General features: G+C 50.6%; 2 protein-coding genes across 3 annotated transcripts; both read left to right on the top strand.

Annotated features, from left to right (window-relative positions):
• The first annotated feature begins 448 nt into the window (after positions 1 to 448).
• Positions 449 to 3,953, top strand: LOC144614887 (T-cell surface glycoprotein CD1a-like). The gene is made up of 6 exons (XM_078440930.2): positions 449 to 614; positions 1,182 to 1,448; positions 2,125 to 2,403; positions 2,602 to 2,880; positions 3,213 to 3,303; positions 3,447 to 3,953. Exons 1-6 carry the CDS (start codon positions 554 to 556, stop codon positions 3,508 to 3,510), a joined length of 1,041 nt encoding a protein of 346 aa, XP_078297056.1. The 5' UTR covers positions 449 to 553; the 3' UTR covers positions 3,511 to 3,953.
• An 11,998-nt stretch (positions 3,954 to 15,951) lies between these two features.
• On the top strand, positions 15,952 to 19,765 carry LOC145713356 (T-cell surface glycoprotein CD1a-like). Of its 2 annotated transcripts, XM_081791943.1 has the most exons (6): positions 15,960 to 16,424; positions 16,994 to 17,260; positions 17,937 to 18,215; positions 18,414 to 18,692; positions 19,025 to 19,115; positions 19,259 to 19,765. In XM_081791943.1, exons 1-6 carry the CDS (start codon positions 16,364 to 16,366, stop codon positions 19,320 to 19,322), a joined length of 1,041 nt encoding a protein of 346 aa, XP_081648069.1. In that variant the 5' UTR covers positions 15,960 to 16,363; the 3' UTR covers positions 19,323 to 19,765. The 2 variants fall into 2 exon arrangements, with proteins under 2 accessions (XP_081648070.1, XP_081648069.1); XM_081791944.1 differs by lacking the exon at positions 16,994 to 17,260 and having other exon boundaries at positions 15,952 to 16,424.
• The last annotated feature ends 949 nt before the right edge of the window (positions 19,766 to 20,714 follow it).

Below are 20,714 nucleotides of genomic sequence, written 5' to 3'. Positions count from 1 at the left end.
CCTATCTTCCCAATTAAGGGAAGGTGACCTTCAAATCAATCTGCTTGATTTTGTATTTGAACACAGGCAGTGAGAAGTCAGAGATGTGAATGGGCTGGGGTGGGGGTGACACAGGGAAGGAAGTCCATGGGGAGTGACCCAAGGGCACGAGGGACAGGGTGACTGCAGGCTCCAGGGCTGGGTGCTGGGGAGCCATGTGTCTTCATGGGTTACCGTCTGGATGAGGAGAAAAGGCACGAGAGGTAGGGTCCCTTTTGCATGCCATGCAAGACTTGCTCCCCAGCACTTGAATTAGGGCCTCAGGGAGCACGACGGAGGCTGGTGACAGGGAGAAGCTGGAAGCCGAGAGGAGGGTCAGACCCGGAGGGGAAGTGAGAGTCTGAGTAGGTGTCCAGGGTTGAGGGCGGAGCCCATTTGCATTGTCGCGGAGACTCAGGACAGGCGTGTGTGTTGAGAAGGAAGTCAGAAGAGAGGGGCTGCGTGTGGGGAGGTTTGTGAGAACAGACGCCAAAGACCCACTCTCGGAGAGAAAGAAAGAACATCTGCACATAAGATGCTGTTGTTGCAACTGGTGTTGCTCACGGTTCTTGTCCCAGGTGGTGACACTGATGACGGTGAGGACTCCCGGTGGGAGTGTGTGTCTGTGTGTGTGTGTGTGTGCGCGCGCGCATGTGTGTCATACGTGCACACGTGTGCAAGTCTGTGCGTTTTGTGCAAGTGTGTACACACGTGTGCATGTGTGTGCTTGTGTGTCTGCATGTGTGTGTAAGTGTGTGCGTATAGGTCCCTGTGTGTGAGTCTCTGTGTCCGCATATATGTATGTATGTCTGTTTGCATATTTATCTATGTGTGTGCATACATGTATAAATCTGAGTGTGTGGGTGTGTCAGTGGGTTTGTGCACATACCTGTGTGTGCACTTGTGGTGTAGGTTCCCCACCACACACCTGGGGAGAGAGGGATGTCAGCCTGGTTCCTTCTTGAGCGTCTCTGACCCCAGGTCCCTCTGCCCTTCTAAATGAAGGGTATGAAGCTCGGGACTCCTGGGCAGCACATGTCTCCAGAGAGAACTATGGCTCCCTGTCCTCCAGATTTTGGTGGCCTCCCTGGCACCTCAATTCTGCATTCTCTGTCCTTCCCAATGCCATTCTCTTCCTCAGTCTATCTGTTCCTGTGGCACAGATTTCCAGGAGCCAGTCTCCTTTCGAACCATCTTGACAACATCCTTTTACAACCATTCCTGGACACAAAATCTGGGCTCAGTTTGGCTGGATGAACTGCAGACTCATGGCTGGGACAGCAAGACGGGCGCTTTCAGTTTTCTGCGGCCCTGGTCCAGGAGCAACTTCAGCAATGAGGAGCTAATGGAACAAGAAAAGTCATTTTATACATTCTCCATCAGATTTCCTCTGATCTTTCAGGACCATGTCAGTGAATGGCAGCTTGAATGTGAGTTCAGTTCCCTCAGGGCAGGTGGGATAGAGGTGGCCGGTGTATGTGTCTTGAGTTTCTTTTTCCTCCAGGGAAGAGCCTCCACTGGCTTCTGAACCTCATATTCCCATCATAAAATGGAATCAAACCGTGTGTTCAGGGGGCAGAAACTAGGACTGATCTTGAAAAGCTGCATGTTCTCTGCTACTTCCCCTTGTCTCATTGACCTCAGGCTGTGCTCGAGTTTCTCCAGTAGCTTCTCCTGTGATTACCCCATTCCCTGGCCTCTAGCCAGGCACATCCCTCTCCTTCACTGTGTGACAGATCCTTGAAATGTGCTTTTCTCCCCATTCAATCCCGTCAGCAAACTTTGTCTACGTGTTCCCTATACCCAGTGCTCTCCCTTCACCCTAGATGATTTTATCCCAGCTCTCCCACGGAGCTCTCCCCTGTTCTCTGCCCACATCCTTCCTGTTCCCCTAAAACATTTGTTCTATATCCAGTAATTTACCTCTACCTCTGTCTCCGGTGACCACCACTTCCCATCTGTCTGAACTTCCACTCAAACCAAACTTTGTTCCATTCCCTCCAATACGCTCAACTTCTCCCTCTGATTCACCCATCGTTGGCTTCTACTCACTTCATTTCATCTCTTTCCCTCCCCCTTCTTGTAACCAAGAGCCTCCCTTTTCAGATCCCTTTCAGGTACAGGTGGCAAAAGGCTGTGGGCTACATGTTGGGGAACGGTCAGTAGGGTTCATGCAGATTGCATATGAAGGATCAGATCTCGTGAGCTTCCAGAACACGTCATGGTGGCCATCTCCAAAGGGAGGAAGGAGGGCTCAGCAGGTCTCCAAACTATTCAATCAGTACCATGTGGACAACTTACAGCTACAAGCATGTGTTAGTGATGTCTGCCCCCGTTACCTCTTGGGTCTTCTTGATGCAGGAAAGGAAGAAATTCAGCGACAAGGTCAGTCCTGCTTCCTCTTTCCAAGAATTCTCACTCTGCACTCATACATTTGCACCATTTCCTCAAATTCAGGGGAGAAGGGGGCAAGGGAGAGAGGTGATGATGGTGATAGGTTTCTAGAGGTGGAAAGATGTGTGTATCTAAAGTGATGTGAAAATCTACCTTCTCAGTGTGAGAATTCCTGTCCTGTCTCTGCAGTGAGGCCAGAAGCCTGGCTGTCCACTGGCCCCAGTCCCAGTCCTGGTCGTCTGCTCCTTGTGTGCCACGTCTCTGGTTTCTACCCAAAGCCAGTATGGGTGACGTGGATGCGGGGTGAGGAGGAGCACCAGGGAACCCGGCAAGGTGACATCTTGCCCCATGCTGATGGGACATGGTATCTTCAGACGTCCTTGGATGTGGAAGCCAGAGAGGCAGCTGGCCTGTCTTGCCGAGTGAGACACAGCAGTCTAGGAGGCCAGGACATGGTCCTCTACTGGGGTGAGAAAGGGTAGGGGTCCAGCTGGGAAAAGGGGTGGGTGGTCCTGAAGCAGAGCAGGAGAGTGAGATGAAACATTTGGGATTCTGGGGACTCCAGACCATAAAGGACAGAAATGTAAGAACCCAAGAAATGGAGAGCTGAGGGTGAGGGTCCTATGGATGTGGGAGGAAGTAAAGGGTTGGGTGAAGTCCATCACTGAACAGGGATGGGAAAAGAGAAAGAGGAAGGGTGGTTGGTGAGACAGAGGGTGACGGGAGCAAAAGGGACCAGGAAGGTGCAGGTCAACCCGGGGTGGATGGGAAATAACACCCTCTGTGCACCAAACCCACAGAGCAGCACCGCCCCGTGGGCTTGGTCTTCCTGGCGGTGGTCGTGCCCCTGGTGCTTCTGGCAGGTCTTGCGTTCTGGCTCTGGAAGTGCTGGTAAGTCTGGAACCACCTTCCTGCTCTTTCCCAACTATGTCCCCACCTTTCTGTCTGTCCTCAGCCCTCCTCCTCACCACGCCGTTTCCCCTGGAGTCCTCACCTCCACCTGCTGCAGAGCATTTCCAATCTGTTCCTCCCAGGAAATCACACTGGAGACCTCAGTGCACTGGCCTCCCAGCCAGCCCAGGACCAGGATGTCCCTGAACCCAGCTCAGATGATGGACTTGCAAGTCTCTGTGTGCAGCTTTTGTCTTTTCTTTCTGCTCAGTGATCAGTTGTCAAGACGAGGAAAGTGTAATTTAGCAGAATTTGTTGTTCTGACCTGATTCTGGGGCTTAAATATCAAAAGTATCTTAGAGTAAAATGAAGTCCCAGAAACCTCCATGAGCCACTTCCTGCAGTGAGCCGTCCCTTCTTCACAAGTGAAGAAATTTTTGCTTGGCGGGAATTAGCCCCACGTTTTCCTGCACTTGCAAATCTATTCCTGACTCCCAGCCCTTGTTACCAACAGTTAGGGTCCTTTCCTTCCTTATTCTTAGGACTTTAGAGATGAGGTCCATGTCTTTTTAATATTTGTATCCTTGGCAAGGAATCTCCCCTGCATGGAATATGCCCTCAATAAAATCTGTGTTGAAGTTTTGTCAATATCATAGGTTTTTCTTTTTCTTTTGCCTCGTGACATGGTTGTAGTAGTTGAGACATTTGCACATGTGGACATTCACGGAAAATAACGTTGAGGATGGGAGAGGTGGCAAAGGTGAACATTATTGGGAAAGGGAGAGCAAATTATGGGACTTCCCCAAACTTCTCTCCTAAATTAGACTTGTTGACTTGTTCTCTAGGGTCCAGTCCACCTTGTCACCCTCGCATGGCCACCATGCGGTGTTTGGTTGGTTGACTCCACCCCCAGGTGTAGCCCTGGGCTCCGATCACCTTGAGTCTCTCAGGAGAAAGTATCCTTGACAATGTGACAGGATGACGGATGGGCAGGTTACATCAAGTTCAGGCCAAGACAGAAGCTACTTGTCCTTGGTCAGAGTGAGGGTTCAGGGCTAGACGCCTGCTCCAGGTGGCTCAGGTCACAGGCATTATGACTCTTGTGGTCAACGGCAGGGAAAGAGATGGTGTCTCTTGTCCTGGATAATAAGGTGGGGATATGAAGCCTGAAACAACTACAACGCATTTTTCAGCAACAGGGAAGCAAGGCTGAGGGTGACACCTTCATGCAAGAAGGGTGAGAAGTTGCGCACGTGAACTTTTCCAAGAGAGTGGATCTGAAGCGTTCTCATGGCAAGAATGAGAAGAAAAGAAAAGAAAGAGAAAGGAGAGCATCCAGATGGGAGAGCTGGTGGCTGTGTTGCCTGCTGTGCTTGTGGGCCTCGTGTCACCATGGGCACACACACCACACATCAAGTGTGTACTTCATTTTATGCTCTTTAGAGAGAACAGAGTTTATTGCTCAACAATGAAAAGTATTCAAATGTGGGAGGAATGCTACATAAAATATCGATTTTCATGGTTTGCTTGAATGCAAGCTTTCTTGACCAATTCTTCATTTTCTTAAAAAATGCTGCATGGCACACCGGAGGCTCTGCAGCTACGCACGGAGGCATTCGTATCCAGCTCCCGACACGCCCCGTGTGCACTGGGCTCCCGAAGTTCTTCAGGCCGTCGTCTCTGAGAAGTTGTTGGAAGACGTTCATCAGGAGGACCTTTGTTCATGTTACGTCGTAGTCTCTGCTGCTCCTGTTAGTGCCGGCGGGGGTCCACGTGGCCCATCGTGCCTCCCAGCTTTCCTCCCTGGCTGGTCAGGAAGCCGCATGCTGTACAAAGGTACAATTTTCATTTAAAACGTTTTTAAATATTTTTTATTTATTTTTGAGAGACAGAGAGAGACAGAGAGAGACAGAGAGAGAGAGACAAAGTTTGAGTGGGGAGGACCAGAGAGAGAGGGAGATGGAATCCGAGATAGACTCCTGGCTCTGAGCTGTCGGTACAGAGTCGGACACAAGGCTCAAACTCATGGACGGTGAGATCATGACCTGAGCTGAGATCAGGCACGTAACAAACTGAGCCTCCCAGGCACCTCCCCCCCAATTTTCATTTGTGATCATACTTCATTGAAGCCAGAAAGAGCAGCCACCATGAAACCAAAACATCAGGAAACTGAAGGCAGACACACAGACCCACAGAAGGGACTGGAGCCCCAACAACCCTGGGCTTCTCAGTTCCGTCAGCTGATATATTTCCAGTATGTCTTCAGCTCCACAGGGTGGATTTCTGTCTTTTGTGACTGGACACTCCTCTCTGATGGATGTGGATGTGGTCCATGGGGAGGTTGGGCTAATGTCTCTTTTTCTTGCAATGTTTTTCCTCACTTCTCTCTTCCTCTCCCTGAGTTCTTGAAAATATTCCTTTTCTTGCCTGCTTGCCTTTTTCTTCATGTGTCCTCATCTGTCACACTCTTACCCTGTTTTGCTTGGTAATCCTGACATCTGGGTGAGGCCCCATCCTGGGTGTTCTCATGGGTTTCTAACAAACCACTGGTCGGGAATCCATTGCTGGTTCTGCTGCTGAGTAAGTGACTGGTAAAAATTCACTCCATGGTTTTCCTACGGATGACAGACAAGCTGCACCAGCCTCCATGAAGCAGGAAATGTTGTGACAATGGCAGTTAAATCCTCAAAGGGCAGAAAATTTTCCATGGATTTCCTTTACATACAATATGTTCATTTTTTCCTTCCTACCCTCCTCCCTCTCTTCCTCCCTTCCTCCCTTCCTCCCTTCCTCCTGTCCTCCCTCCCTCCCTTCCTCTCTCCCTTTTTCCCTTCTTTCCTTCCTTCCTTCCTCCCTTCCTTCCTTCCTTCCTTCCTTCCTTCCTTCCTTCCTTCCTTCCTTTCTTCCTTCCGTTATGCCCAGAATTCACGATCCCCAAAGACCACCAGTGAGCCGAGTCCGATGCATAAGGAAAGAGCCTTTATTCGAGCTAGCTCGAGCTCAATCCCCTACCTGCACCGATGCAGTGGTGAGATGCTGGAGAGAGCCAGTGAGTTTCAAAAGCACAAAGGTTTTATAGGGGTCTAGGGGCAGTTGGTGAGGTAATGGTTGTGGCCTTAGCTGATTGGCTGGAGAAGGGTTGTGGCCTCAGCCAATTGGCTGGGGAAGGGTCAGAGTCCCAATATGCAGGTTGCTGGGTGTGTTTTGATCGGGAAATTTGAACAGGTGAGCGGGAGGTTACTTAAGGGAAGGAGGCCTGGTCTGAGGTTTCTGCGAGTTTCCCGGAAAGGGGGCCATGTCAGGGACATAGTCACTCAAGGTGGAGGACACAGAACAAGATGGAGTCTGCCAGCATAGGTCCACTCTTTCATTCCCCCTTATCATGTAGCTTACCGACCCAGTCATGGGACTGGCTGCATTTCTATTTTGTCCTCTTCTGTTATTAGGGGCTCGCACTTAGCACGGAGGACCATTAGTTTGATGGACTCCACGCGGTCCCTGACAAACCGGACCAGTCTGTTGATTATACAGGGTTCAAGGGTTGCTAGTATGAGCAGGATGGCGAGGGGTCTGGCAAGGGCCGAGATGAGGGTAGTTAACCAGGGAGACCAGTTGAACAAAGACTCGTATGAGGACTGAGATTGTTCTCTCTCTAACTTCCGTTTTTGCAGCCCTTCCCTTATGAGGGCCATAGATTCTTTTACGACTCCCCAAGTGATCAACATAGAAGCAACATTCTTCCCCTAGGGCTGCACAGAGTCCTCCTTGCTGCAGGAATAATAAGTTTAATAACCTTCTGTTTTGGAGTACTACTTCTGATAAGGAAGTAAGGGATTCCTGTAAATGAGAAATTGATTTTTCAATTCTTTCTATGTCTAAGTCATGGCTGCCCTTAGGGTTCCATAGTTTTTGTCCTGGATGATGAGTGAGGATATTCCAGTCCCTGCACCCGCTAATCCCAATCCCAAGAGCACAGCCAGAGTTAAGGTTGTAATAGGCTCTCTTTTACTTTGGGGGTTAGCAGAGCCTAACCTGTTAAGTATTTCTCCCCCCAAATGGTACACTAACTTGGGGATCAACTGCACGAGTATGCAGAAGCTTTCTTTCGAGGAGTTAAGGACCTGGGAGTGGACACAGGGAGTAAGGGCATTGGAACAGGCCCACCATGCATTTTCTGGGGGGAGTAGATACACTGTCTCCCTGGGGACTGTTTGGGTTTCATTACAGAGATGTGACTGCCCGGGGGGCACGTGGCCTATGCAAGTGCCCTGCCCTGTTACCGCCTGGAGGGTTAGTGTTGCAGTAGCCTGCTGCCATCTGCAGGAGCTAGAGTTGGAGGCTGTTGTATAATTGCCTTTAATGGCAATACCTTCGTAATATGGGGGCCGGACATCTAGACAGAGCCAACAGGCCTTGGTCAGGTCGGGCCTAGAAGTGTTTAGTACCTGGTATGCTCTGACAACCGTGCTCCACAGGAGGTCTGCACCAGATAGTAAGTTGTGACCCGGGTCAGGAGATGCAGGTGACTCTCTAGTAGGGACAGGGGATGTGGAGGGCCGTGTGGCTGGGGCCTGGGTGTTTCTGGGAGTGGCCGTCCAGGTGGGGGCAGGTTGGGGAACTAGTACTTGGTTGGGTCCTACCCTCGTGGTGGACTGCTGGGTAAGGGGAGTCGCTTGCATTCAGAGGGTAAATAATGCTCCCTTGTCTTTGGCTCCCGACCTAACCCGGTCTTATATCCTGAGTCCCCATGTTTTTCCACTCTCCCATCCTGTTGTTTTTTTTTACCTTGGCTTCTAAAGGATATAACTATGGGATTACCGCGCCCCCAGACATATGGTGGTTGGGGGCCACTGGGCCGCTTTACCACGATGAGATCTCTGGTGCGTGGTGGGGTCCACCAGATGTGGCCCATCGAGACACATGACCAGGGGGCGCAAAAATAGTCAGCCACATCCCTGCATGTGCTCGAGCGAGAGTGGCCGGGGCAGACATAGAAATAAAGGTTCTGTGCATGGAATCTGGGGGCGTATGGTGACAAGGGGAACAGAGTTTGGAGATCTACACAAAGTTCTGGGAACCAAGTGTCCCTGGGGTGGCTCTGGGAAGTCTGATTAAGTATTGTCCCTGAGCTGGTGTCTATGATCTGCCAGGTGATGTTTTGGGGGGCATGGGGACTCTCGGCAGCATGAGCAGTGCCAAACAGAGCTAACAGAGTTACCAAATTAGGTGGGTTGAATGCGTTGTAGCTTGAGCTTGAGCGGGTTGTGTTGGTCCCAATTGACAGCCCATCGCGTGACGAAGTCCTTCTGGATCAAGGAGGGGTCCGCTGGCCGAACGTGGGTGTGATGGACCCAGGTGGCGATGCCGTCTACTTTGAGAGCAGTGGGGGTTGTCAGCACCATGATGTAGGGTCCCTTCCAGGGCGGCTCGAGGGTCTCTTGGTGGTGCCTCTTGACGTAGACCCAGTCTCCCGGCCTGTACTGAAGAGGTGTCAGGGTTGGGCCAGCCTCATAGATGGCACGGAGGCATGACCAAATGTCCTCGTGCGCCCTCTGGAGCCCTCTCAAGGAAAGAAAAAGTTCTTGATCTTTAAACTCAACAAGAAGGTTGGGAATAATAGGGGGTGGCCTGCCAAACATGATCTCATAGGGAGTAAAACCCAGAGTGTAAGGAATGTTTCTAACCCGGTAAAGGGTGTACGGTAGGAGGGTCACCCAGTCCCCGCCAGTCTCCATGGTTAATTTGGTAAGGGTTTCTTTTAGGGTTCTATTCATTCTTTCTACCTGTCCTGAGCTCTGGGGCCTATAAGCACAAGGTAATTTCCAGTTTGCCCCCACCGCCTTGGCTACTGCCTGTGTTACCTGCGAGATAAAGCTGGTCCATTGTCCGATCCTATCATGGCAGGAAAACCATACCTGGGTAAAATGTCTTCCAGTAGCTTCTTAGCCACCGTCTGAGCCGTTTCATGCTTGGTTGGGTATGCCTCCACCCAGCCAGAGAAGGTGTCTGTAAATACTAAAAGATATTTATAACCATACTTTCCTGGTTTGACTTCAGTGAAGTCGACTTCCCATTGGGCTCCCGGTCTGGTGCCTCTGAGCCTGGTTCCTTTATTTGATGTGGCTTTCGCGTTGGTGAGTTGGCAGGTCTTGCAGGCAGATACAACTTGCTCTATTTTGGTGTCCTGTTGGTGCATCTTGATTCTGGCATGTCGGATTAAGTCTTTTAATTTTTGGGCCCCCATGTGAGTAGACTGATGCATGTGCTCTAATACTGAGACTCCGAGCTGGTCTGGCAGCACGAGCTCCTTGTTAGGTGTATACGACCATCCCTTTATCTCCTGGGCCATGGGGAGTTTCTTGATCTGCTGTAGCTCCTCCTGGGAGTATTTGGGCTGGTCTGGTAAAACTGGGTCTCCCGGGTCTGGTAGTTGTATGGTCATGGTGGGGACTAAAGTAAGGGCTACTGCCTTGGCTGCCTGGTCAGCCTTTTGATTACCTCTAGCTACCGGGTTATCAGTTTTCTAGTGCCCTTGGCAGTGGATAATGGCTAGCTTGGCAGGAAGCCATAAGGCCGTAAGCAGGTCAAGTATCTCCTGTTTATTTTTTATAGTCTGTCCTTCTGCTGTCAGTAACCCTTCTCCTGATAAATTGCCCCATGAATATGAGCTGTGGCAAACGCATAACGGCTGTCTGTGTAGATGTTAAGCCGTTTTCCAGCTCCCAGCGTCAGCGCCTTGGTGAGGGCTATGAGCTCTGCTCGCTGGGCTGACATTCCAGAGGGTAGAGCCTCCACCCATATGGTGTCCGTTTTGGTGACCACCGCTGCACCCGCATACCTGTGTCCGGCTCGTACAAAGCTGCTACCATCAGTGAACCAAGTAGCCTGGGCATCAGGGAGGGGCCAGTCGGTCAGGTCCGTCCAGAATCCATGTACTTGTTCCAGGATTCCCGCACAGTCATGTAGTGGAGCACCTAGGTCAGGATCGGACAGCAGGGTTGCAGGATTGAGGGCTGCACTGGGGTGGAACCACACCCACGGAAGGTTGAGTAGGAGGCTCTGGTAATGAGTCATACGTGTGTTGCTCATCCATCTATCAGGAAGCTGTTTCAGGACCCCTTCAATGGCGTGTGGGGTAGTGATCCAGATCTCCTGTCCTAGGGTCAGTTTGTCTACATCCTTGACTAGGAGTGCTGTCGCCGCAATAATTCTTAGGCATGGCGGCCAGCTGGCAGCCACTGGGTCTATCTTCTTGGACAGGTAAACCACTGGGCGGTTCCAGGGGCCTAAGGCTTGAGTTAGAACCCCTTTTGCTATTCCCTTATGTTTGTCTACAAAGAGGTGGAAGGGCTTCGTAATGTCTGGCAGGCCCAGGGCTGGGGCACTTAGGAGAGCTTTTTTAACCGATTAAAGGCAGTTTCTTCTTTTTCAGCCCATTTAAATGTTTCCCCCTCTTTGGTAGCTTCATATAGGGGCCTGGTTATCTCAGCAAAACCTGGAACCCAGAGGCGGCAGTAGCCGGACGATCCTAGGAATTCTCTTACTTCTCTTCGGGAGGTGGGAGTAGGGATCTTTAGGACAGTTTCTTTTCTGGCATCTGATAACCGCCACTGTCCGCCCTCCAGGATATATCCCAGGTAACTTACCCTCTCCCTGCATATCTGAGCCTTCTTAGGGGATGCCTGGTACCCGAAGGCCCCCAGGGTAGCCAGCAGGTCCTGGGTCCCTCACTCACAGTCTTTGGCCGTGTCGGCAGCAATCAGGATGTCATCTACATACTGTAAGAGGGTGAGGCCAGGGTACTCCCTTCTGTACTCACCCAGGTCCTCGTGTAGTGCCTCGTTGAAGATGGTGGGTGAATTTTTGAATCCCTGAGGCAGCCGTGTCCAGGTGAGTTGCCCGCTGTAGCCCTCCTCCAGATCATGCCACTCAAAGGTGAACAAGGGTTGGCTCTGGGGTGCCAGTGGCAGACTGAAGAAAGTGTCCTTTAAATCTAGTACAGTATACCAGACCCTGGAGGGCGCCAAGGGGCTCAAGAGAGTATATGGGTTGGGAACAGTTGGGTGTAAGTCCGTGACCCTCTTATTTACTTCCCGGAGGTCTTGTACCGGTCGGTAGTCATTTGTGTGAGGCTTTTTGACCGGCAGTAGGGGGGTGTTCAGGCAGACTGGCAAGGAACTAGTATCCCTAGGCTTTGTAGTCTCTGGTTGTGTGGCTGGATCCCCTTCTGGGCCTCCTGAGACATGGGGTATTTTTTGATCCTTACCTTCTGCTGTGTTGAAATCCCACTGGGGCCAAGTTAAGGGGAAGGAGGCATCTATCTGAGCCTGGTTGGTGGTGGGATTCCTGTCTGCACTCGGAACTAGTTTTCGGGCCTCATTGAGGATTCTTTCTCTTTCTTCAGTCGTGAACAGGACCTGCAAAGGCTGCTGGCAATCGTCCCACGTGGGCTGATGGGTAAAAAGAACAGAGTCTAATAGATCAATAAGCCCTGCCGGTTTCTCGGAAAACTTAGGATTCTGAGCTTTCCAATTGTAGAGGTCACTAGTGGCGAAAGGCCAATAGTGATGGGGCTGATTCCCCTCCGCGTCTGGGGGTCCGGTGGCTTGCAGGGGCAGAATAGTGGAGTCAGCGGCGGAGGCGGATTGCTCCCTCTGAGCCCTTTGTCTGGTAAAGGGCGGGCTTCCCACTGGAGCATTTCCACCTCCCGCTCTCAGAACAGCGTCTGCCTCCCCCGGAGGGGGAGGATGGTGTTCTTCCAGCATCCTAGGGGGGTTATATGGGGGAGGAAAAATTAATTCGCCTTCAGTCCTCCTCCCCGTCGGACAGGATAGAGGGGTATTAAAGGTTGGGTAAGACTTTTCTTGTTCTCCTTCTTCTCTGTCCCCTGCAAGGCAAGAATGGGTTTTGGCTCCGGAGGGAGCGGGGCTAGGAAGGGCTTAAGCCAAGAGGGTGGGTCTTTTACATGGTCCCGCCAAGTGATAATGTAAGGGAGCTGATCAGGATGGCCAGTCTTGGGCAGAGAGATGATACCCCTGACTCGGTGGATGGTAGGGAGGTCTCGAAGGTTCCCTCTGATGGCCATCCAACATTGAAAGCTGGCCACTCACTAGAACAAAAAACCTGCCACCGACCCTTTCGGACTTCCACACTGAGGTTGTTAGCTCTTCCTCTCACATCCTTAAAGTGATCAATAATAATACTTAGAGGAGCAGTCTGAGTCTGTCCCATAACGTCCATCCAGTAAGTCCACAGAACAAAACAGAGAAACACAGAAACAAACAGAGGGCCCCTACAGACAGTCTTCCAACTCTGTGGAAGCAAAACTGAAAGCTAGACGATGGTCTCGTGCTGACTGGCGGGAGCGACCCGCCTCGTCTCAGACCTTTGAGGGCAATCCACGTCCCTCCAGAAGGGAGGATTGGAACGTCTTCTGAAACTCCTGGCCCGTGGTCCTCCAGTGCGTCCACTTAGACCATGCCAGACACTACCAGAATTTCAGAAATGAGCTCACACAGAAAAGACGGAACGAACATACACTAACCGTGGCCAGTCAGGCTCTCCGGGTGGGGGGTTCCTCGGGGGTCTTGGGGATCCCAGACGAGCCCCCAAATGTTATGCCCAGAATTCGCGATCCCCAAAGACCACCATGGAGCCGAGTCCGATGCAAAAGCAAAGAGCCTTTCTTCGAGCTAGCTTGAGCTCAATCCCCTACCTGCACCGACGCAGCGGTGAGATGCCGTAGAGAACCAGCGAGTTTCAAAAGCACAAAGGTTTTATAGGGGTCTAGGGGCAGTTGGTGAGGTAGTGGTTGTGGCCTTAGCCGATTGTCTGGGGAAGGGTCGTGGCCTCAGCCGATTGGCTGGGGAAGGGTCATGGCCTCAGCCGATTGGCTGGGGAAGGGTCGGAGTCCCGATATGCAGGTTGCCGGGCATGTTTTGATCAGGAAGTTTGAACAGGTGAGCAGGAGGTTACTCAAGGGGAGGAGGCGTGGTCTGAGGTTTCTGCGATTTTCCCGGAAAGGGGGCCATGTCGGGGACATAGTCACTCAAGGTGGAGGACACAGAACAAGATGGAGTTGACCTGCGTAGGTCCGCTCTTTCACCTTCCTCCCTTCCTCCCTTGCTTCCTCCCTCCCTCCCTTCCTTCCTCCTGTCCTCCCTCCCTCCTTTTCTTCCTCCCTTCCTCCCTCCCTCCCTCCCTCCCTTCTTTCCCCCCTCCCACCCTCATTCCCTCCCTCTGTTCCTCCCTTCCTTCCTTCCTTCCTTCCTTCCTTCCTTCCTTTCTTCATGACTTCCTCAGCTTTTCCTGTTTGTATGGTAAATATATTCTCTGAGACTGGTTTCAAAACATATGAGAAGCAGCTTGTGCCCAGATATTTAAGATATAATGAATAATATTGTCCTCCAAGCTTTTATTTTATTTATTTTTTGATGTCTATATTTAATCATCCAGAGGTAAACTTCAGAACTCTTAAAATAAGAAAATTTCACCTTATAAACTTGACCAATAATTGCTTTATTAAATGATCCATGAATCGCACATCACCCCATCTGGCACAGAGGTGGGCACTCAGAGAGGTTGTACAAATGAAGGTTTTTATAGGGGGAGGGTGGGGCCAGGGAATTAGCAGCAAATGAGAAGCCTTCCAGGAGTCAGACCTGCTTTCTTGGGGGAAGAACAATGTGCGTGTCTTATCATCGGGGGCTGGAGAGGACGCAGGAGACAGACCCATTGCTCTATGGAAAGAAAACTTTCCTGCCTGCCTGGGTAAGACTACATTTCTGGGGTTGTGAAATTTGTTCAATTGGGTATGAAGTCCCAGGGTGGGAACTCGGTTTATGACATTCTTTTGGGTCTGAGATTTTCTGTTTCAAATAGGATGTGGCTCGAGGCTATGTATCTTCATCGTCTTGTCCCCCCACCAGCAGGAGCTGCCCTTGGTTCCCTGATGGCTGGTCTGCTTGGGACAGAGAGGGGGACGCTACCTCTGCTCTGGTCCAGTCCCATCCTCAGCCAGGTGCTTTGTGTTTCAGTTTGGGGACTGGGCCTTCCGAGAGTTCCCCCTTTGCCTCAGAAGATGGAGCCTCTTAGTCTGGGACAAGGTGTGTTCCTGTCCCTTCCCCCACTGCCCCTCCCCCCACGTGCAGAGTGGCTCACTGTGCCCTGAGGTAGTGGGGCTCCCTGCCCTTCCCACACCCAGTGAAGGCTCCTTTCTGTGTGGAGAATAGTAGTCTTCCAGCCTTTTTCAGGAGGGAGCTGCTGTCAGACCTCAGGCTTGTACCACCAGAAAGCAGCTCTCTGGTCCATATCCTGGTCTCCATTCCATCTGGAACCCCTGGGAGGTTGGTGGGCAAAATCCTGGAGATATAGTGAATTTCCTGAGTCTGTGACTCTCAGGACCTCCCAGGACTCTGCTTGCTTTCAGTCAATTGTTAGCAATTGTAGCTGAATTATTCCTTCTGGCTTATAGAACCTCTGGCATCTGTCCCAGGTAAGCAAGGGTTTGCATGCCCTATTTTTTTGATGAGTCTGTATTTCTCTGGTATTTACGTTAACAAGTTGCTCTGATCCTTCTGCTCTGATGGACTCAGGAGAAGCCATTTTGATTATCCAGCCTTTCAAAATCTTAAGTGGGGGAGTGAGCTCTTCTTTCTGCATTCCAATCTGAACATTCCAAAAAATATTGTCTATCTCTCATTAGCCTGAGGTTATTTCTGCTTACCGGTCAACCAAAAAATAACAAGACCAATAGCCCAAACACATTATCTGGAAGATATAAAGCACAAACAAATACTTAAGAGCCTTTAAACACTTAAGAACACCAAGGAGGTAGAAGGTCAGCGTGTCCAGCACGGCCAACTCATGATAAGACAAGCATGGAACATTCTAGCAGGAACAGTAGGAAGGGAATCTGGATACATGATTCCAGAACACTCTATTAAGTCCACACACTATAAATTCCCATGATTTCTCATTGTAGATTTGCCGTAGGACCCTCTGTGTGAACTTCATGGTTATTAGCATATGCTTGCATCCAAAAGAAAATGGGCAAGATTCTCATTTCATCAGGTCAGATTACAGCCACCACTTTTTGATTCTTCAAAGATCTTTATGTCGAAGAAGTCCATAATCTTAAGAATGATTTGATGCCTGAAGTGAATTATTCAATCATTCAGAGATAATCGTTGGGCACCTACCACTTGCCAGGCCCCGTTGGATGTTGAGATCCGGGTAGAAACACTGAGTCCAGATTGTGAGAGGGCAAACACCAGCAAGGGTCACCACTTGAGTAAATATTGTTTCCAGCAGATTTGTTTTAGTCTAGAGTCTGCACGCTAAAAGTCCGCACACCAAAATGTATAGTTCATCTTCACAATTAAGGGAAGGCGACATTCCCTCAGCCATTGCTCTCTCTTCTTTTGCTAAATTCCTTCTGACAAAAACCTCCCATTTGTACAACTTCTGGGAGCCTCCCTCTTTCTTCCAGATGAGATGCTGCCTGACTAATGACTCACTCAACAACCAATTCGATCTTCAAATTAACCTGGTTGGTTTTGTTTTTTAACACACGCAGTGACACGTCAGAGATGTGGATGGGCTGGGGCGGGGGTGACACAGGGAAGGAAGTCCATGGGGAGTGACTCAAGGGCACGAGGGACAGGGTGACTGCAGGCTCCAGGGCTGGGTGCTGGGGAGCCATGTGTTTTCATGGGTTACTGTCTGGATGAGGAGAAAAGGCACGAGAGGTAGGGTCCCTTTTGCATGCCATGCAAGACTTGCTCCCCAGCACTTGAATTAGGGCCTCAGGGAGCAGGATGGAGGCTGGTGACAGGGAGAAGCTGGAAGCCGAGAGGAGGGTCAGACCCGGAGGGGAAGTGAGAATCTGAGTAGGTGTCCAGGGTTGAGGGCGGAGCCCATCTGCATTGTCGCAGAGACTCAGGGCAGACGTGTGTGTTGAGAAGGAAGTCAGAAGAGAGGGGCTGTGTGTGGGGAGGTTTGTGAGAACAGACGCCAAAGACCCACTCTCGGAGAGAAAGAAAGAACATCTGCACATAAGATGCTGTTGTTGCAACTGGTGTTGCTCACGGTTCTTGTCCCAGGTGGTGACACTGACGACGGTGAGGACTCCCGGTGGGAGTGTGTGTCTGTGTGTGTGTGTGTGTGTGCGCGCGCGCATGTGTGTCATACGTGCACACGTGTGCAAGTCTGTGCGTTTTGTGCAAGTGTGTACACACGTGTGCATGTGTGCGCTTGTGTGTCTGCATGTGTGTGTAAGTGTGTGCGTATAGGTCCCTGTGTGTGAGTCTCTGTGTCCGCATATATGTATGTATGTCTGTTTGCATATTTATCTATGTGTGTGCATACATGTATAAATCTGAGTGTGTGGGTGTGTCAGTGGGTTTGTGCACATACCTGTGTGTGCACTTGTGGTGTAGGTTCCCCACCACACACCTGGGGAGAGAGGGATGTCAGCCTGGTTCCTTCTTGAGCGTCTCTGACCCCAGGTCCCTCTGCCCTTCTAAATGAAGGGTATGAAGCTCGGGACTCCTGGGCAGCACATGTCTCCAGAGAGAACTATGGCTCCCTGTCCTCCAGATTTTGGTGGCCTCCCTGGCACCTCAATTCTGCATTCTCTGTCCTTCCCAATGCCATTCTCTTCCTCAGTCTATCTGTTCCTGTGGCACAGATTTCCAGGAGCCAGTCTCCTTTCGAACCATCTTGACAACATCCTTTTACAACCATTCCTGGACACAAAATCTGGGCTCAGTTTGGCTGGATGAACTGCAGACTCATGGCTGGGACAGCAAGACGGGCGCTTTCAGTTTTCTGCGGCCCTGGTCCAGGAGCAACTTCAGCAATGAGGAGCTAATGGAACAAGAAAAGTCATTTTATACATTCTCCATCAGATTTCCTCTGATCTTTCAGGACCATGTCAGTGAATGGCAGCTTGAATGTGAGTTCAGTTCCCTCAGGGCAGGTGGGATAGAGGTGGCCGGTGTATGTGTCTTGAGTTTCTTTTTCCTCCAGGGAAGAGCCTCCACTGGCTTCTGAACCTCATATTCCCATCATAAAATGGAATCAAACCGTGTGTTCAGGGGGCAGAAACTAGGACTGATCTTGAAAAGCTGCATGTTCTCTGCTACTTCCCCTTGTCTCATTGACCTCAGGCTGTGCTCGAGTTTCTCCAGTAGCTTCTCCTGTGATTACCCCATTCCCTGGCCTCTAGCCAGGCACATCCCTCTCCTTCACTGTGTGACAGATCCTTGAAATGTGCTTTTCTCCCCATTCAATCCCGTCAGCAAACTTTGTCTACGTGTTCCCTATACCCAGTGCTCTCCCTTCACCCTAGATGATTTTATCCCAGGTCTCCCACGGAGCTCTCCCCTGTTCTCTGCCCACATCCTTCCTGTTCCCCTAAAACATTTGTTCTATATCCAGTAATTTACCTCTACCTCTGTCTCCGGTGACCACCACTTCCCATCTGTCTGAACTTCCACTCAAACCAAACTTTGTTCCATTCCCTCCAATACGCTCAACTTCTCCCTCTGATTCACCCATCGTTGGCTTCTACTCACTTCATTTCATCTCTTTCCCTCCCCCTTCTTGTAACCAAGAGCCTCCCTTTTCAGATCCCTTTCAGGTACAGGTGGCAAAAGGCTGTGGGCTACATGTTGGGGAACGGTCAGTAGGGTTCATGCAGATTGCATATGAAGGATCAGATCTCGTGAGCTTCCAGAACACGTCATGGTGGCCATTTCCAAAGGGAGGAAGGAGGGCTCAGCAGGTCTCCAAACTATTCAATCAGTACCATGTGGTCAACTTACGAATAAAAGCAAGTATTAATGACGCCTGCCCCCGTTACCTCTTGGGTCTTCTTGATGCAGGAAAGGAAGAAATTCAGCGACAAGGTCAGTCCTGCTTCCTCTTTCCAAGAATTCTCACTCTGCACTCATACATTTGCACCATTTCCTCAAATTCAGGGGAGAAGGGGGCAAGGGAGAGAGGTGATGATGGTGATAGGTTTCTAGAGGTGGAAAGATGTGTGTATCTAAAGTGATGTGAAAATCTACCTTCTCAGTGTGAGAATTCCTGTCCTGTCTCTGCAGTGAGGCCAGAAGCCTGGCTGTCCACTGGCCCCAGTCCCAGTCCTGGTCGTCTGCTCCTTGTGTGCCACGTCTCTGGTTTCTACCCAAAGCCAGTATGGGTGACGTGGATGCGGGGTGAGGAGGAGCACCAGGGAACCCGGCGAGGTGACATCTTGCCCCATGCTGATGGGACATGGTATCTTCAGACGTCCTTGGATGTGGAAGCCAGAGAGGCAGCTGGCCTGTCTTGCCGAGTGAGACACAGCAGTCTAGGAGGCCAGGACATGGTCCTCTACTGGGGTGAGAAAGGGTAGGGGTCCAGCTGGGAAAAGGGGTGGGTGGTCCTGAAGCAGAGCAGGAGAGTGAGATGAAACATTTGGGATTCTGGGGACTCCAGACCATAAAGGACAGAAATGTAAGAACCCAAGAAATGGAGAGCTGAGGGTGAGGGTCCTATGGATGTGGGAGGAAGTAAAGGGTTGGGTGAAGTCCATCACTGAACAGGGATGGGAAAAGAGAAAGAGGAAGGGTGGTTGGTGAGACAGAGGGTGACGGGAGCAAAAGGGACCAGGAAGGTGCAGGTCAACCCGGGGTGGATGGGAAATAACACCCTCTGTGCACCAAACCCACAGAGCAGCACCGCCCCGTGGGCTTGGTCTTCCTGGCGGTGGTCGTGCCCCTGGTGCTTCTGGCAGGTCTTGCGTTCTGGCTCTGGAAGCGCTGGTAAGTCTGGAACCACCTTCCTGCTCTTTCCCAACTATGTCCCCACCTTTCTGTCCGTCCTCAGCCCTCCTCCTCACCACGCCGTTTCCCCTGGAGTCCTCACCTCCACCTGCTGCAGAGCATTTCCAATCTGTTCCTCCCAGGAAATCACACTGGAGACCTCAGTGCACTGGCCTCCCAGCCAGCCCAGGACCAGGACGTCCCTGAACCCAGCTCAGATGATGGACTTGCAAGTCTCTGTGTGCAGCTTTTGTCTTTTCTTTCTGCTCAGTGATCAGTTGTCAAGACGAGGAAAGTGTAATTTAGCAGAATTTGTTGTTCTGACCTGATTCTGGGGCTTAAATATCAAAAGTATCTTAGAGTAAAATGAAGTCCCAGAAACCTCCATGAGCCACTTCCTGCAGTGAGCCGTCCCTTCTTCACAAGTGAAGAAATTTTTGCTTGGCGGGAATTAGCCCCACGTTTTCCTGCACTTGCAAATCTATTCCTGACTCCCAGCCCTTGTTACCAACAGTTAGGGTCCTTTCCTTCCTTATTCTTAGGACTTTAGAGATGAGGTCCATGTCTTTTTAATATTTGTATCCTTGGCAAGGAATCTCCCCTGCATGGAATATGCCCTCAATAAAATCTGTGTTGAAGTTTTGTCAATATCATAGGTTTTTCTTTTTCTTTTGCCTCGTGACATGGTTGTAGTAGTTGAGACATTTGCACATGTGGACATTCACGGAAAATAACGTTGAGGATGGGAGAGGTGGCAAAGGTGAACATTATTGGGAAAGGGAGAGCAAATTATGGGACTTCCCCAAACTTCTCTCCTAAATTAGACTTGTTGACTTGTTCTCTAGGGTCCAGTCCACCTTGTCACCCTCGCATGGCCACCATGCGGTGTTTGGTTGGTTGACTCCACCCCCAGGTGTAGCCCTGGGCTCCGATCACCTTGAGTCTCTCAGGAGAAAGTATCCTTGACAATGTGACAGGATGACGGATGGGCAGGTTACATCAAGTTCAGGCCAAGACAGAAGCTACTTGTCCTTGGTCAGAGTGAGGGTTCAGGGCTAGACGCCTGCTCCAGGTGGCTCAGGTCACAGGCATTATGACTCTTGTGGTCAACGGCAGGGAAAGAGATGGTGTCTCTTGTCCTGGATAATAAGGTGGGGATATGAAGCCTGAAACAACTACAACGCATTTTTCAGCAACAGGGAAGCAAGGCTGAGGGTGACACCTTCATGCAAGAAGGGTGAGAAGTTGCGCACGTGAACTTTTCCAAGAGAGTGGATCTGAAGCGTTCTCATGGCAAGAATGAGAAGAAAAGAAAAGAAAGAGAAAGGAGAGCATCCAGATGGGAGAGCTGGTGGCTGTGTTGCCTGCTGTGCTTGTGGGCCTCGTGTCACCATGGGCACACACACCACACATCAAGTGTGTACTTCATTTTATGCTCTTTAGAGAGAACAGAGTTTATTGCTCAACAATGAAAAGTATTCAAATGTGGGAGGAATGCTACATAAAATATCGATTTTCATGGTTTGCTTGAATGCAAGCTTTCTTGACCAATTCTTCATTTTCTTAAAAAATGCTGCATGGCACACCGGAGGCTCTGCA

The sequence above is a fragment of the Panthera onca genome, chromosome F1 (genome assembly GCF_046562875.1).
Source record: "Panthera onca isolate mPanOnc1 chromosome F1, mPanOnc1 haplotype 2, whole genome shotgun sequence".
Taxonomy (NCBI): domain Eukaryota; kingdom Metazoa; phylum Chordata; class Mammalia; order Carnivora; family Felidae; genus Panthera; species Panthera onca.
Note: the sequence above shows the minus strand (reverse complement) of the source record. Positions and strands in the feature narration are given on the sequence as shown.